Source organism: Eumetopias jubatus, unplaced genomic scaffold, assembly GCF_037043125.1.
Source record: "Eumetopias jubatus isolate StellerSeaLion01/CBP00866 unplaced genomic scaffold, mEumJub1_p1.0 scaffold_3, whole genome shotgun sequence".
Lineage (NCBI taxonomy): Eukaryota > Metazoa > Chordata > Mammalia > Carnivora > Otariidae > Eumetopias > Eumetopias jubatus.
Genome location: NW_028274809.1, coordinates 60,922,953 through 60,941,895, shown reverse-complemented (window position 1 = coordinate 60,941,895; position 18,943 = coordinate 60,922,953). Strand labels below are relative to the sequence as shown.

Sequence of the window (18,943 nt, the reverse complement as noted above, 5' to 3'; positions counted from 1 at the left end):
TCCCCGCTGAGCAGGGAGCTGGACATGGGACTTGATCTTGATCCCAGGACTCTGGGATCATGACCTGAGCCAAAGGCAGACGCTTAACTGATTGAACCACCCAGGTGCCCTCTGAAGCCTTTTTTTTTTTTTTTTATAACTATTTTTTCTTTCTTTCTTTCTTTCTTTCTTTCTTTCTTTCTTTCTTTCTTTCTTTCTTTCTTTCTTTCTTTCTTTTTCTTTCTTTCTTTCTTTCTTTCTTTCTTTCTTTCTTTCTTTCTTTCTTTTCTTTCTTTCTTTTCTTTTCTTTTCTTTTCTTTTCTTTTCTTTTCTTTTCTTTTCTTTTCTTTCATTTTATTTATTTGTCAGACAGAGAGCAGAAGCAGGGGGAGCAGAAGGCAGAGGGAGAGGGAGAAGCAGGCTCCCTACTGAGTAAGGAGCCTGATGGAGGGCTCCATCCTAGGATCCTGGGATCATGACCTGAGCCGAAGGCAGATGCTTAACCGACTAAGCCACCCAGGCATCCCTAAAGCCTTTTAATCCATTTTCATTTGCGGGGGGGAGGAGGAAGACAGATTTCTTAATTGAGAAAAGTTTTGAAGACACCAGTACCAAATCACCAAAAATTTAAAGCAATCCTTGCAAAAATAAAGTTTCTAGTAACCTAGTTCCTATTCTCACTTCTTTTACCATTTTCTTCTCATTTGAAGTTAAGCAAGATTTTCCATTAAGAAAAACTGAGAAGCATATATTGTTTTTAACATACTGATGTGAAACCACGCTTAAATCAGCACCCTTGTTTTTCTGAGACAGTGTGTGAAATACAACTTTTGGTTTAGGAAAATAGCTCACACCTATTACATGCTATTTCAAATTCTTTTTTAATAGGCAAGGTATAAATAGTATATATTTTTTTAATTAAGAATCTCCTTGGGGGGCACCTGGGTGGCTCAGTCGTTAAGCGTCTGCCTTCAGCTCAGGTCATGATCCCAGGGTCCTGGGATCGAGCCCCACATCAGGCTCTCTGCTCAGCGGGGAGTCTGCTTCTCCCTCTCCCTCTGCCTGCCGCTCTGCCTACCTGTGCTCTCTCTCTCTCTGTCAAATAAATAAATAAAATCTTTAAAAAAAAAAAAAGAATCTCCTTGGGGAGGGTATGTGCTATTGTGAGCACTGTGAATTGTGTAAAACTGTTGAATCACAGATCTGTACCTCTGAAACAAATAATACATTATATGTTAAAAAATAAAAAAAGATAGTAGGAAGGGAAAAATGAAGGGGAGGAAATCGGAGGGGGAGATGAACCATGAGAGACTATGGACTCTGAGAAACAAACTGAGGGTTCTAGAGGGGAGGGGGGGTGGAGGGATGGGTTAGCCTGGTGATGGATATTAAAGAGGGCACGTACTGAATGGAGCACTGGGTGTTATACGCAAACAATTAATCATGGATCACTACATCAAAAACTAATGATGTAATGTATGGTGATTAACATAACATAATAAAATAAAATAAAATAAAAAGAATCTCCAGGAGATGATACTTACATAAGACACCATAGAATAAAAATATTTACATCATTGCATGTGATTTTAATGTAAGACTTCTAGTAGTTAATAAGCTTACACACACACACACACACACACTCTCTCTCAAGAAACAAACACAAGAACCTTGTTTCTTTCCCTAACATTTGAAAGGGAAGACAAATCTTTAAAAGCATATATAAAATAACTATGCCTTCATTTTTTCCTATTCACTTTTCAGCCTACCTGAATACTAGATTAATTCCAACTTTCCTATCCTTAACTTTCCTCTTAGAACTTCCTTTTTAGGGGCACCTGAGTGGCTCAGTCAGTTGAGGATTTGAATCTTGGTTTCAGCTCAGTCATGATCTTGGGGTGGTGAGATCAAGTCCTGAGTGGGGCTGTGCACTCAATGAGGGGTCTGCTTAAGATTCTCTACTCTGCCCCTCCCTGCGCTGCTCTCTCTCTCTCAAATTTTTTTAAAAAAGAGAGAACTTCCTTTTTATTTCACAAATCAAAATAGAACTCCTTGCTTCTCTTTCTTTTCCTGCCTTTGACTTCCACCTTGTGGCAGGTGCTCAGTGGCAGGCATGCCCAAGTAGCTCTTTCCCTTTTTGGGGGATAATTCATTGGCGACAGAGAATATCTTTATTTATTTATTTATTTATTTATTTATTTATTTATTTATTTATTATCGTGTTATGTTAATCACCATACACCCAGTGCCCCATGCAGTACATGCCCTCTTCAATACCCATCACCAGGCTAACCCATCCCCCTCACCCCCTCCCCTCTAGAACCCTCAGTTTGTTTCTCAGAGTCCATAGTCTCTCATGGTTCATCTCCCCCTCCAATTCCCCCCCCTTCATTCTTTGAAACCTGGCCTATCTTCTGTTTTTCTTTGGCTGCCTTGTTTCTGCATTTTAGCTTTCATTTGGAGTTACAGTAGAGCCACAGTAAATCATGGAACAATTTGCTTTGGCCATTTTGACTTCTATCAAAAGGAAAACAGGTCTTGGAATAAAGAAACATTTATTCCTTGTGGAGGGGGAGGAGCAGAGGGAGAGGGAGAATCTTCAGTAGGCTCCATGCCCAGTATAGAGAGCCATGTGGGACTTGATTTCACCACCCGAGATCATGACCTGAGCTGAAATCAAGAGTTGGATGCTTAACTGACTGTGCCACCCAGGTTCCCCAAGAAACATCTTTTCTGGCAGGTGACTTACGCTGATGCTATTATACATGGTTTTAAGAACTGTTATTATCATTGTTATCACAGCAGCATCATTAGTAACACTCCTACTGTGTTGTGATCATGATTGGCTCACATTTATTGAATTATTTAATAATAAATAATAAGAAATTATTTGAGGTACTGTTTAAGAACTTTATGTGAATAAACTCACTTAATAAGTTGATAAAAATAATTACCTACAATTTCATCTTTCCTTGTCTTAATTCTCTATTTGTACATTTAATATTTCGTCTTTGGTTTACTTATCTATTTCTTTAAGGTTTTAGCTGGTTTATTTGGACATAGATTTCTGTAGATTTGTTCATGACCAACCAGTTTCATTTTTACATCTTGTATTTTTTAGGGGGAAATACTTCCCAATCCATCAGATTATAAATCTTCACTCATAGCACTGACTGCTCATAATTGGCTGTTTCGCATATCAGCAACTACTGGAAAAGTCCTTGAGAAAATATATCTTGCTTCATATTGCAAATTCAGGTATTAACTGTGACTTTATTACTCAAAATTTTATTAAAATATATAAAATATAAATATATATACAAATTTGTGACTTGTGGCCCAGGAAATTACAAGTTTTGGGTTGTTTTTTTTTTAAGTTTCCCATTGTATATCTGGATCTCAATTTATAAACCTTTTCTTTTTTTCTCTCCTTATGACTACCTTTGAAGATCTGAGGATACAGACCTTTTATCATTTATTTTTGTATCACTCATAAGTAACTAACCTTGGCAGATATCTGTCCCCCACCCTTTTCAAATTTCCCTTCTACAAATAGTGTTTTATATGTTCTGCGAATAGTATTTTATATGTAGGTTGCATTTCATGATAGATTTTACTGAAGGCTAGTCTGTTTCAGTTAAATCACCTGCCTAGTACAGTCTAAGAACTGTTTTGTTTTGTTTGGTTTTGTTTTTAAAGTGATCTCTACACCCAGTGTGGGGGCTCAACCAAGATCAAGAGTCACATTCTGACTGAGCCATCTGGGTGTTCCTAAAAGCCGTTATTTTAACTTAGTAGTTTTATATATTTTATATAGACATATTTGGAGTAAATATATGCATGTAGAATGTGAAGGTAACATTTTTAATGCTTTTTCTAATGTTAATGTCCGTTTTAAAGTAGGAATGGTCTTTTTTCTAAGTTTTGAATATGTTTGATCAGTTTTTATTTATTGACACTCTAGAAGGATTAAAATTCAATATATATGTATATATTTAATAGGAATATATCCATATAAAGATGTAGAGGGAATTTTTAAGTTATTTCTTTTTTAAAATAAATTACTTTGCTTTTATAATTTAAATAAAGAACTGTTTATTTATGAAATATCTGTTATATTTTGATTATAAGGAAACTTACCGAAATGAATAACCTTCTCGTCATCTTTTTACAAGATACCTGAGCTGGGACACTCCTCAAGAAGTCATTGCAGTCAAGTCAGCTCAAAACAAAGGCTCAGTATTGGCCCGGCAGGTAGACATCTTTAAATATCAATAAATAAATCTTTAAACATCAGTAAGATGAGGAATTTGTTTGTTTCCAGAGGAAATTGTCTGCAAATTTGTTAGGAAAGAACTAATGATCTTGGATTTCTGAAGAATGGTAGAAAAGTTAAGAAAATGATATAAACTTAATAAATACCGTTTAAGCTGCCTTGGGGAAGTACAACAGATTATTTTACATTCCACAGTGGAAAGAAATTGACAGAACCTTGTTCTTCAAAGTAAGAGAGTTATCTTTTTCAAGCAGAGAAATCATTCAAGCTTTAACTATTGATAATTTTTTCTCATTTCACATAGACATGTCAGGGTAATTCTACTTTGAGATGATGTGACTATGATAACTGTGTCTTTTGGCTCTTTATTAGAATTCCAATTTATAACATAATTTATATTATATTAACAAAATAATATATGTATAATAATGACACAATCAGATATGATATCTACCAGAAATCTATATTAATTTATATTATAATACAGAAAATAGGGGCACCTGGGTAGCTCAGTCGTTAATCGTCTGCCTTTGGCTCAGGTCATGATCCCAAGATCCTGGGATTGAGCCCCACATCGGGCTCCCTGGTCAGAGGAGAGCCTGCTTCTCCCTCTCGCACTCCCCCTGCTTGTGTTCCCTCTCTCGCTTTCTCTCTCTCTCTGTCAAATAAATAAATAAAATCTTTAAAAAAAATACAGAAAATATATTTTATTATGCAGTATATAAAATGTTTTTGTTGTATAGTATATAAAATATGTTTTGTTGCTAAGAAATTTTTATTGTTAATGTTTATTTATTTGTATTTTTTTTTTATTATTTACTTATTTTTGATGCGGGGCTTAAACTCATGACCCTGAGATCAAGACCTGAGCTGAGATCAGGAGTCAGAAACTTAAATGACTGAGCCACCCAGGCGCCCCTATGTTTAGTTTTATAGATTTGTTTGTGTATGTGTATGTGTATTGAAGGGCTGAAGGTTTAATGGACATATTTTGAACATGTATGCTTTCCTGTGTAAGTAACTTTGCAAGGTAGGTAGATGTTTTCAATTCATGAAAACATCCACATAACTGCTAGGACAGATGGATGTTTTCAACTCACGAAAATAGTGTTTCTGAAATTCTTTTGAGAGCTGCCTGTAATTTAATCTTTCCTTTTAGGCAGGCATTCAACAGCCTGTTTTGCTGTACCTTGCAGTGTTCCATGTTTTACCTTTTTCACTTATAGGGATTCTGGAGATCAACAAGAAGGTAAGAACTTACTTATTTTATTTCAATATTAATTTTTTGATAAGATGTGATGTCAATGTATGTTTGTTTATTAGGTGTTTTGATTGCAAATGTTCCCCTGACTGTAAAAAGCTCTCTGATCTAGTTTGTTTCATATCAAAATACATGAGAATGTTTCATTTAGGAAGGAAGCCTAATCATCCTTTCATCTTTCTGCATGTTCTTATGCCTTTCAAGTGGAAGTGTTGAATACCTTTGGTGTCATTAACAAACCACTACTTTATAAAATTATGAAATGAGTAAGGTGTTTTTTTTAGAGGGATATTCCAAAGCTTGTTAAAAGGACCATTAGGAAGATGAAAAGCTACAACAAAATGAATCATTTTAATTGCAAAGTGTAGATCTAAAATTTGTTTTATGTTACATAAATAAGACATATAATTAAATATGTGAGTTTTCCAACTCATTCAGTTATAGGTTTTATTCTTGTCATTTTTCTTGATTTATGGTCTGTTATATTGGAGGAAAGAAAAGACATATTTCCTTTGAGTAAAAGAATCAATAGCCTCCTACTTTCCATTAAAAAAATTGTTACTTAGTCTAGGTGGATAGTTATTTATTGGTCTATTCTACTGGTCTTTAATTACGCACTTCAAGTATTACTGAGGTCAGATCTTCAGGGTCCACTAAGAGTCATTAGCAAATAAGATGAACATATTAAAAAATTTTTGCATAAGCATATTATACTAAGCTACATAAAGGCGAGTGAGTAGTATCAGTTACCTACTCATTGTTTTGTGCCAGGCACTTTGAGTAGTTTATAACTTTGTGACATATAGTGGGTTCAACTAGGAAGTTAAGCAGCTACCCAAATCCCAAGTAAGTGGAGAAGCTGGAATTAGAACCTGGGTTTGACTCCAAAGTGTGAACCAAATTTTAAGATGCAGTGGCTGCTATATTAGAGCACTCATTGTTTGGAAACATGTTTGAATTACACGGGTCCTCCTTTTCAAAGTGGGAAACGAGGATCAGCAAGTAAAAAATCATGAGCTAGTCAAGATCGAAGCAAAGCATAATTATCTTTCTAAGAGATGACAAGAAACACAATTTACTAATTTAACTGTTTTCTTTGTGCTTGTGGATGAAGTAGTTGTGTGTGCTTATTACAGTCTACAACAGGAATGAACAGTTAACTAAGTCATCAATTGTTTCTCTTTACTCTCAGATTGCTATGATAATAATTGGAGGGATGTGGTTTTGATTAGGGTTAGTTGGAGCTGAAGTGTACCCTCTACTTCCCATGTATAAGAGACCACCCAGGGCGAAGTTCAACATGTACTTTAAGCTGATCTTTGGGGTAGTAAATCTTCACTAAGTAATTTGTCTTGAGTAGAAACAGAAACAGATTTTCACTTGATTTCCACTTGTTCTTTCATTGCTATGAATATTTGTCTATGTTGGCTTTTGTTAAATATTAAAATAGGCGCAGAATCAAGTTACTTTATCAGAGCTCTGTCGGGGACCAGGACAGGACCCGGTGCACAGAACAAGCCCAGAAAGGGGGCGAAGAGCCAGAGCCTTACTCAGGGTACTCAGGGCTAGCCGGGCTCAATGTCTCTGTAGGTGCTTGCTTGGTCTTTAACACGTTTGGTTTTTATATGACTGAAAAATCAAGCAGTGTTAGATATTTCAAGAGCAAAGTAATGGTAAAATTCTGGAGTTGGCTGTTTTTCATTAGAAGTACTTTCTTACATCCAATCTTTTCACTTTTAGCTAAAAAATAAGTTTCTTTATAAATAACATTTTAGCATGAAGAATAGGTCCCTATATTTACTCTACAACACATATCCCGCATGGTAGAATTAGACGGTCTCAGTGTATGCCTATGTCCACAAGGAATAGGATGTGTTATTAAAAGATATTGACAAAACTACAAAGCAAATGGATGAAGCAAATGAATGCTGCTGAATCATTTTTTTTCTTTTTTTAATTTATTTATTTTTGATGTAGTGATCCATGATTCATTGTTTGCGTATAACACCCAGTGCTCCATGCAGAGCGTGCCCTCTTTAGTACCCATCACCGGGCTAACCCACCCCCCCACGCCCCTCCCCTCTAGAACCCTCAGTTTGTTTCATTTTGAGGGTTAAGTGCTGCACTCCCATTAGTGTTCCTCTTTGAGACTCTAGTGGCCTACGACCCTAATGACACTTAAATTTCAAGTCTCTAAATTATAATTAAGTTATATGGTAGGCAGCAGTGTTGTAGTGGTGACCTGAATGTTAAGCAAATGCACAAACCACTGTGAACACTCAGAGGATTGGCCTTCTGGTCTTTTCTCAGGTGATATCTACCTTTCCCCTCAGATTTTCGGGAACGTTACAGATGCTACCTTGTCTCATGGAATACTAATTGTGATGTACAGCTCAGGACTGGTCAGACTCTATAGCTTCCAAGCCATCACTGAACAGGTAGAGAAGACTGAAATTTGCCATATTATAATAACTCGAGGTTTGGACTGAGGTATGACTTTTTTTTTTTTTAATGAAATGCTTTTAGAATAAGGCACTTGTGTAGATTTCAACTCTACAAAACTGTACAAATGCAGAAAGACAAAGTAACTTTTAAAAGAGGGGAGGGAAGATAAACAGAAACGCCTTGAGTCAATAAAGATATTTTCTCTGTCATATACATGTAATTTGACTTTTTCTCTCCTCAGACAGCGAATAAGTAGGTGCTAAAGCCACCGTTTTTGTTTTGTTTTGTTTTTAGTTCATGCAACAGAAACTTGACTTAGGGTGTGCATGCAGATGGGGTGGGACTGCTGGAACTGTAGGAGAGGCTCCTTTTGGCATTCCTTGTAATATTAAAATCACAGGTATGGCTACTATATAGCATTTTTTTCACCTTAAGAAATAAGTGGTCATATAAATAGTTATTTATTGTAATCATCCAGATGTTTTCTCATAATTTAATTATAAACTGAATTCATTTTACTTCTATATAGCATATTCCTTGCTATTGAATAGGTGTTAACAAAATCTATCAGTTATTCATTGAACTGAAGGCCTGGGGATACTGAGTCTTCTTTGGCTTTTAATTAGGGGAAGGTGAAACCCAACATCACTGATAAGAGAAGTGCAAATTAAAATTATCATAAGATATATCTTTTCGGATTCTCAAATATCAAAAAGTTATATAACAGTGTTTGTTAAAAGTAGAGAAGTCTGTAACAGTATATTCATTTATTATTGGGGTCCTTTTTGGAGGACAGTTTGTCAATATGTATCAAAGCTTTAAATGTATATATTCCTTGAACAATTCCATGTTTAGGAATTTATACCAGATATGTTCACATGTGTACAAAATGACAAGTGTACAAGTACATTGTTTCTAATAGCAAGTGATTGGAAATAACATGTACATTGGTAGGTGGCACTAATATTTTTTCATTGTTTGGCTGTATCATAAATTTAATTGTTAAAAAAACCTTTTTTTTGCATTGGTATAGAGCAGTTCCCAATATATATTACCAAGTGATAAAAAGGAGTATAAAATTGTATATGAAAAGCTTCATTTGTATAAAGAATTCATATTCACATGTTAAAAGTATACATATAAGTATACTTTTTATACATATACAAAAATTCATTAATTCATGCTTTTATTTATTTTTAAAGATTTTATTTATTTATTTGACACAGAGAGAGAGAGAGTGCACAAGCAGGGGGCGTGGCAGACAGAGGGAGAGGGAGAAGCAGGCTCCCCGAGGAGCAGGGAGCCCAATGCGGGCCTTGATCCCAGGACCCTGGGATCATGACCTGAGCCGAAGCCAGTCGCTTAACCAGCTGAGCCACCCAGGCACCCCTAGTTCATGCTTTTAGATTTGCTTGGAATATATGGAAGGACACCCAAAAACCTGATAAATAGTAGTTACTTCTGAGGGATAAGATGAAAGGAAGATTTAGTTTTCATTATATATCTTGTAATACTTTTTGAATGTGGTGCTTACATTGTGGTTCCTTGTGTATGCATGTACACATGCAGCTCCTTGAAATTTGAAGAACTTGACTTATATACCATTTTATTGATGAACTCTAAATTTGTTGAACCAGTTCACTAGTCTGGACATGTAGGTTGTTTTTAATTTTCTATGATTACAGAAAACAAGAATATTCCTGTAACTATTAATGATTCTTGCCTGAATCAGTTATGTCATTTGGGATGGCAGAATGGCCATTTGAAGGATTCTGTCATTCCTTCTACCTTTAATAACTAACATTTTTCCATAAATAAAGACTTTCACTTGTCGCCTAGGAATAGAACTATAATTCCTCCTAAAAAGTCAAAGTATATACTTATTCCTTCTCTTTAATTATCAATATTTGAACAAGGAGTTGGTATAATAGTCACTTCCAATGGTGGCAGAATATTTCAGAGGTCAGCACACATATATAATCACAATAGACTCAAGGATTTTTTTTTTATTCAAAGTTATGTAGTTACAGTCATTATTCTTAATGATGTTCAGATTGCCCCAAATTTGGCCAGTGAGAACTCCACTTTGACACACCCCAGTAGTCTTGGAGAATTTCCTTGTTTTCTGGAACAATAATATATTGCAGGTTTGTCTTTTACTTTCCGTGTCCTAGATCTGACAAGGAGCCATTTCAGTAGAGAACATCATCATTGACTGTGTTAGTTTCCCAGGGCTGCTGTAACACCACAGACTGGTAGCTTTAAACAAGAAAAATTTAATCTCTTACAGTTTTGGAGGCTAGAAGTCTAAAATTAAGGTGTTGGCAGAGATGACTTCCCTATGAAGACTCTAGGAAAGAATCCTTCCTTGCCTCTTCTAGCTTCTGGTTGTTGCTGACAGTCCTTGGCCTTTCTTGGTTTGTGGCAGTATAACTCCCATTTCTGCCTGTCTTCACATGCTCTTCTTTACTCTGTTGTCTTCAAATCTCTCTCTCTCTCCTTATAAGAACACCAGTCATAGGATTTAGGACCCACCCTTATCCAATATGATCTCTGCAAAGACCCTGTTTCCAAATGAGGTCACATTCACAGATACTAGGGGTTAGGACTTTGACTTATCTTTTTGAGGGACACAGTTCAACGCACAACATAGACCAAGATCTAGTTGTGCTCAATGCAATTGGCTGTCTTTATTTTTTGGTGAACAGAGCTGGGAAATATATTAAAACAAAAATTCATTAGTTCATTCTCATATTTCCAATTTAATTGTTTTTTGCTTTTATATTTGTATTTCTTTTGGCTCCCACTTAACTTGATGCCTAATAAAATCTTATCCTATTATATATGTGATAATCTTAAAATTGCCATATCAGTGCTACTACTAAAAACTAAAGTATAGTGTTTTGAAGGTTAAGATTTCTGTACAGTTCCTTTTGTTCTTAGTGTACAGCCCAATAAGTGTACTACAGAAGTAATGTGTTAAAAGATTATTTGAAATTATTTTTCTGTATGATTAGGTTACCAATTTTATGTAATTAGATTCATTTGTTTTAGTTTGTTTTCAATTTTAGGTTTGTTTTTTCCCTTTGACTTTATTCTTGAAGTTGTAAAATGTGTATATTTCAAAGGTCAAAACTATATAAAAAGATATTGTCTGAGAAATTTTGCTTCCATATATAGTCCTTTTATTCTGTTACTTCCTTCCCCCTACCCTACCCTGCCCCTAGAAGTAATCATTATTTTTAGTTTCGAGGTTATCCCTCTATTGTTTGTTTTTATAAAAATAAACAAACGTGTGTATGTGTTCGTTAAATGTTACCTTCTTTCTTACACCAAATGTAGTATATCATATATTCTGTTCTGTACCTTGTATTTTCACTTCACATGTATCTAAATTTTTTAAACATTTATTTAATAGAAGAAATATCTAAGATTACCTACCTATTTTTCTTATTGAGATAAAATTGATACGTATATATAACATTAGATTAGTTTCAGGTGTACAGCATAATAATTCAATTTTTCCCAGGACAAGTTATCTCCCACTTGCGAGCGATTCTTCATAATTAGGATATTACCAAGGCTAGACATCAGACAAAGAGGGATTCTTGATGGTTTTATCCCTTAGCCATATTTTTCCCAGGAGCTTCCTCTGTAGCTGTAAAATTACAAACAGAGGCTTTAGCCAAGCATATAGTGGCCACCTTTAACCAAACCCAACATGCAGTCACCCACAAATTCAAAAGGTGGACCTCCAAAACCAAATGGTCCTTGACATCCTGACTGTAGCTCAAGAAAAAACTTATGCTAATATTGAGACTAAATATTTTGGATATATCCCTGATAACTCTAACGTATCCAAAGTTTTAGCAGACATGCACGTACGAATTAAAGCAACGTCTGACTCCTCTAATTCTCTCAGTGATTGGATTTCTTCCTGGTTTAGCGGAAATGGATAGTCCTGATGGAAACCACTTCTTTTACTAGCTATGATAATAATTATTCTAGGTCTTTTTATTGAGGGAGCTATTGTTATTACATGCTCTGCATAAATATGTCAGACAAATTATGTCAATGGAAACTGTAGGAAGCATCCCATTCTTATGATGAGGCCTCATGAGTGCCTCCAACTCAAACAGTCTGCTCCTAGGGACCCTCCATGTAATGAGATAGCTCAGGATTTTTATGCCTCTCAATAGGTAGGATCTATAATCTCTTTCAGCCTGAAGAAGTTACAGAAGATGAGACCTTCACCCTTCAACATCCCTTAAGAATTAGGAGGATAAAAATCTCATACTAGGGAATGAGCGAGAAATTGAAGGGGACCCCATGAGAGAAAAAGCTGTTTTTTTCCTTTGCTTCTTTTCCAGTCTCTATTCTTGCTAGGACCTGCACCCCTGTCCCACTTTACACATGTCTTACAATGCAAATAGTGCACGTCCTCCTTGTAAGGGACAACGAGTTGATGATTCTCTAGAATAAATAACATCTAAGGAAGGACCAGGTGAGAATGACTGGACGAAGTTATCACATATGCATTCCAGACCACCGGAGCTAGACATCTCCATGCCAAGACCCCCTGGCTCCAAAAAATAACACCTGAGCCCTCGTCTTTGTTCTAAACGGTTCTTGGATACCTGAGAGGACATGTACACCAAACCACCACCCTCAATAAAAAACCCCAGACCCTGAACAAAGATGAGACTCATACTCCTTTTCTTTCCAAGTTCCATGGAGTGTCTGTCTATATCTGCTTGCTCCGTATCTTCAATAAACTCTGCTTTCACCTCAAAAAAATTGATTTTTGTATATACTACTAAGTGATACATGGTGTAAATCTACGTAAATCCACAGTAAATCTAGTTACCATTTATCACCATACGGTTGACCCCCTTCACCCATTTCACACCCCCCTCAACTCCTTCCCCTCTGATAACCACCAATCTGCTCTCTGTCTCTATGAGCTCCTGTAAACAATGCTGCAGTGAACATAGGGGTGCATATCATCTTTCCAAATTAGTGTTTTCATTTTCTTTGGATAAATACCCAGTAGTGGAATTACTAGATTATTTTTTGGAAAGATTTTATTTCTTTATTTGACAGAGAAAGAGAGAGAGTGCACAAGCAGGGGAGTGGCAGGCAGAGGGAGAAGCAGGCTTCCCGCTGAGCAAGGATCCCGACACAGAACTTGATCCCAGGACCCTGATTCATGACCAGAGCCAAAGGCAGATGCTTAACCGACAGCCACCCAGGTGTCCCCTGTTTTTAATTTTTTGAGGAACTTCCATGCTGTTTTCCATAGTGCCTGCACCAATTTACATTCCCAGCAGTGGTGCATGAGGGTTCCCTTTCCTCAACATCCTATTGTTCTTTATCTTTTTGGTAATAGACATTCTAACAGGTGTGAGGCAATATCTCGTGGTTTTGATTTGCATTTGCCTGATATATTCCCTATATTTTAAAGTTACAGAAAAATCATTATCCTATTATAGCCCTTCTTTTATAAACCATACAACATTTTGTACAATTTTTATTAAAAATCTGAAGTATCATTGCTTGACCTTTCACGGACTCAGAGCATTATAATAATTATTATTTTCTTTTTAATGCCTCTCCACAGTCGAGCCAGTAGGAGCTCCTTTTCTTGGTTCTCTTATTCTTTTAATACTACACTGACATCCTTGTAAAATATCCTTTATAGCAATAACCAGATGGTTCAGACCTATCCTAAAATTTCCTCACTACAAGACATGGAATCTGCTACTGTCAGAATTTCTAGGACTCTTTAACTGAAAATAGTATTAGAGATCAAAATTCGGGCTCTTGAGGTTAGTGGGGACCCATCAGAATTGTGATGAACAGAGTCCTGCTGCTACTTTGGGGCCATTTTTAGCAACTGCTTAGAAAAGCGTTTCTTTTTAAATACATCTTTTTGGATTGACTTTTTTTCCCTATTGTTCATACCTATTTTATATTCTCTACAACATACCTACTTGAAATTTTAACCCCAAATTCAAACTCTAATTATATTTTTTCTTTTTGTATTTTTTCCTCATTCATCATCATTTGATAGCTACCATATTATCACATACGATGTTTGTACTTCTTTCATAATTTACTTACTGATGTTTTTTGCCCAGTTTTCTGTTGGGTTCATATTTTTCTTATTAAAAAGACTTTTTTTAAAGATTTTATTTATTTATTCATAAAAGACAGAGAGAGAGGCAGAGTGAGAAGTAGGCTCCCCACAGAGCAGGGAGCCCGATGTGGTACTCGATCCCAGAATCCTGGGATCATGACCTGAGCCAAAGGCAGACGCTTAACCATCTGAGCCACCCAGGCACCCTAAAAAGACTTCTTTATATATTAAGAATATTATTCTTTTCCTAGAAGTTTTTTTTTTTTTTAAAGCACTTTAAGTATATTTAATACGTTTATACTTGTCTCTTTCTCAGGACTGTCAGTTTGTGAATTCACTTTTCATTATTTTTCTCCTTATGTATAGCACCAAGTGGTAAATTGTCCTTATGAAGAAGCCTAATAGTGTACACACTTCTATATGTAACATGTGACTCTTGAGTGAATGGTCTTCCTACCGCAAGCCCCTTTACTGACAGTGATGGCCTCATAACCAAAGAGTAAACTCTTAAGGTAGACGGGTAAAAAAAAAGAGTCGTAGATTAACCACCTGCTGAAACAGACTGTGTGCTTTGTGATGTTTCCCAAGTACTGTCCAAACGCTATTCTGGTCTTCTAAAGCTATAGTACATTCCACTTATGCATTTCTCTAAGAGTACATCTGTTTCGCTCTACTTAAAATTAGTTGTTATCGAAAAGACTAAGAGGCACCAACAGATACTTCTTTTATGGTGTCAGTCTCTAAACGACAGTGACTGACTAGATGTATCTAAACTAGTTAACTTGTCTAAAGATGATACTAGTAGTAGTGGCTACCCTTTAGTAAAGCTTCCACTGTGACAGGACCCACCTATCCTAAGTGGTTACATTCATTATGACTACTATCACTTCTACACGGGAAATCTTAAGACTGCTCCGATAAAGTTTGCTAAGTATAACCTGTTGGTCTGGAATATGGAAGATCTCTTCCTCGCATCTGAAGGAATTATTAGACTTAATTACCTATTAGGATTGTCATGAGTGTTGGAAATAGTATCTAACCCAGAGTCTGAGACACACATGCCTAGTAAATAGCAGCTGCTTTTGTTAGATGTACTTTGTCATTTTTTTCCCATCATAAGCACCTTCAGCCCACTTTTTATCTCCACTCAGCTGCAGGTCACACATAGCCTGAAGACAGATGTCTAGAAAGTTAACCTCATAACAGCATTTGTTTCCTACCAGCTTTCTCTTTTCTTAGCAATCAGCCTCTTTCCTGATTATATTTTATTTCCTGAACATAGTAATTTTTCATTAATGAAAATTTATAGATGGTACATGCAAAGAAGGGTTGAATTCAGTTCATGAATGTTCCAAGGCTACCAGAACAGAGAAAATAATAAATTTCTTTTGCCCATCTCTGCAGACACACCTCCACTGCTCTTTGAGGTATCCTCCCTGGAGAATGCTTTTCAGATTGGAGGCCATCCTTGGCACTACATCATCACACCTAATAAGAAGAAACAGAAAGGAGTTTTCCATATTTGTGCTCTGAAAGATAATTCCTTGGTAAATCATGAGTGATCAGACTTTTAGTAGTAAATTTGTATCAGAAATTCTTTATTTTCTACTTCTATAATAAGAATTCCTAAGAATTACTTTTTGTTTGTGTTAATAATTTGTAAACATTGTTAGGTACAGAAGACTACAAAGAATATGACAAAACACTTGTGTGTACTACCCAGAATTTAAAAGCATTAAGATTTGAAAATTTTTAGAAACCAAAGATTTCTCATGGGATTGCTGCAGAACATCTCTGAAGCTCCATAGTGGAAATTATTGATGGAGTATGTTCAGGCTTCCTCTGAAATTGCTGGTGCAATGTGTGGTTGGTCCTGTTTTTTCATGGTTTGCTGCTATTAGCTTTCCAGAGCAGAACCAGGTAGAACTCTGTTGGTCACAATGTAAGCATTGAAACACTTTGAATTCTCAAGAACATTATTAAGTTACTTACGGCGGAATAGGAAGAAATGGTACATGGTAAGACAATAGAAATTTCTACCCCTTGAATTAATTTTCTTTTTGAACATGATTTAGGCATGATTTATCATTTAGTTTAATTTAATTTAATTTAACTTAATTTATTGAGGGCCTAATGTGTGCCAGGCATGGCTGGGGACACATTCCCTTCCCTCAAGTTGCTTAGGCTCTTGAAAGCACACATGTAGATAAATAAGATGCAGTCTGTGAAGCACAGTGATTAAGAGAAGTGCAAAAGAGCAAATGCACAGGGAGTGGTGGAGGGGTTCCCCTTTGTTTTGTATTGCCGAGTTAGTGTAGTTTATATCTGGAACCTATATATTTGATATATCAAATGATCTTACTTTTTCTGAGGCAGACTCGGCTTATTCCACACCCATCTCTTCCAGGATCGTGCTCAATCAGTCACTGTTGTACGCAGTGGCTTTTAGTCACAGGCCACCTTTCACCACCCCAAAGATCAACACAATCTTGGGTCCATTTATCTATTTCCTTTGATGTCACTGCCAGGTAACACTGTGTCTAGTGTCTTCTAGTTTTCTTTTGTGGGGATGTTGTCCCCTTTCATTTTTTCATTTACGTATCACATGTGACAGCTCCTATTTGGCCCAGCCCAGGGACATCTTCTTTTAGAGTGGCCTCTCTAGGGGCTATTTCCTGTCATGACAAGTCTGTGATTTGATTGTCTACCTCTCAGCCAGTGAACATTCTTCAGCCACCAGGACCTTCAGCCACCATCTCTTTCACTTAACTTTTCTATCCAGTCAAAAGTTGTACGATTCACATTCTGGATTTTTAGTACATATTCTTTTTACATAAGAACTGACAATACATATTATTGTGTGTGTGTGTGTATAAAATGGCCTCCAACATCTATATCAAGCATGCCTGTCAAGTACTCAACTTCTATAATAACTGATTATAACATCTAGTCATATCTACGTTTCCACGCATTCCTAAATGCCGAAGCCAGGGGAAGTTTTCAGTTCCTTTGCCAGTGACATTAACTTAAGGGTGCTTATGCCCATTACTTCCCCACCTGTCAGTTGGAAGAGTAGATAACCCAAAAACACATAACTATAGTAGATAACGCAAAAACGCAGCCAAACTGAAGAATTCAGAAAATGTTTCATAGCTTTCTATTAAACTGAGCTTTAAAATCTAGGATTCAAGCACATAACAAAAACTACAGAACTGGTAATAATGCTGCCTTATATTTAACACGAAAAGAGATAATATTTCTTTTGCATGTTAATAGTAATTATAATAAAGGGAATTGTCTAAAGAAAGATGTTTGTAAGTATGTACATGTTTTTTTTTTAAGATTTTTTAATTTGTTTATTTGAGAGAGAGAATGAGAGAGAGAGAGCACGAGAGGGAAGAGGGTCAGAGGGAGAAGCAGACTCCCCGCTGAGCAGGGAGCCCGATGCAGGACTCGATCCTGAGACTCCAGGATCATGACCTGAGCTGAAGGCAGTCGCTCAACCAACTGAGCCACCCAGGCGCCCTGTACATGTTTTATTTTAAACAAAGACGCATCCAGAGCTAATGCCATCTTGGACACATTCATTTCAGTGGTTGCAACCAAGGTGTTTAATTAAATTGATTTCCTTATATGTACAATATAATAATACCACCATTCATATTAGAAATTATTAGAATACTTATAAAAATTCCTGAAAAATTAAAACAGTCATTAATACAGAAAATGTGTTAAATTCCATTTTTTTAAAAGCGTGGCAAACAAAGCACTTGTGACATAGCCCCCACCTATTTCCCTAGTCATTATATTTCTTTTGTAGGAGCCAAAGTTAAAATTTTTATTCATGTGTACACATATACATGCTATATGGATTAACATTTCTGTGTTTTGTGTTTTGCCATCTCTTCTTTTTCGCCATTTTGTGCTCATCCTTTAAGGCTTAGTTTAAGCTCTGTTTTTTCTTCTAATATTCTGCTCACCTGGGTTGGATGCTTGTTAATATCCTGTGCATGGCTTGATTACTTTGTTTTCTACACTTTTTGTTTCTTTTTGTTTTTGTTTTCTACACTTCTTATTTCTGTTTATGTTTCTGCCTCCCTTCTTGATTATGAGCTTTTTGATGGCAAGAATTATGTTGAGTTCATGCGAGGTACAAACACCTAATGGGATACTTAAAATAGTGTCCTGTCAGTATATGTTAATGAAATTAATAAGTTAATAATTTTAAAAGTTTTATAAGTATCTAATAGGAAAGGTGGTATCACTTCACTTTACATTGGGGAAATTAAAGAAATTAAATGAAATCATTGTATCCATGCTAATATTAGTTCTTAGTGCTCCTATGTATAAGGTAAAACATTTATGTGCGTATGTGATCCTATATCATGGAGGTATCTTTTTCTTTTCTTTATTTTAGTGTCTAAATGAACTACCATGAAATAAATCTCTACTTGCCTAGAAGGCTAAGCAGTATTAGACCATTTCTTCATTATTAGAGGTTTATATCTGACTTATCCAAGGAGATTTATATGACCTGTTTCTGAGATTTGGGATTGGGTTGCATGTTTATCTTTGTGCTAACCACTCCTTTTGACAGTTTATTGGGGATAGGCAAGGGAGGAAGAAGTTACAGGGAACTGTGTGTGCATGATTGTACAGAGTTACGTTATGGAACAAGTTCTTGAACCTCAGAATCAGAGCAGCTGTTTAGTACATGTAAAACATTGAGCAAATGATTCATCCTTTTTGTATATCAGTTTCCTCATCAAAGTGGGGATATAATAAATGCTTTGAATATTGTTAAATGAAATGACTCTAAAACATCTACTGTAGTATCTGATAC

General features: G+C 36.0%; 1 protein-coding gene across 3 annotated transcripts in view; it reads left to right on the top strand.

Annotated features, from left to right (window-relative positions):
* DCAF17 (DDB1 and CUL4 associated factor 17) overlaps positions 1-18,943 on the top strand; it is a 60,827-nt gene that overhangs the window by 10,469 nt on the left and 31,415 nt on the right. For all 3 annotated transcript variants that reach the window (XM_088021639.1, XM_028124813.2, XM_028124820.2), the window contains exons 4-9: positions 3,101-3,237; positions 4,155-4,233; positions 5,415-5,504; positions 7,850-7,954; positions 8,256-8,361; positions 15,505-15,647. In XM_088021639.1, the coding sequence (XP_087877765.1) occupies positions 3,101-3,237; positions 4,155-4,233; positions 5,415-5,504; positions 7,850-7,954; positions 8,256-8,361; positions 15,505-15,647 (660 nt within the window). The remainder of the gene's footprint in view (positions 1-3,100; positions 3,238-4,154; positions 4,234-5,414; positions 5,505-7,849; positions 7,955-8,255; positions 8,362-15,504; positions 15,648-18,943) is intronic.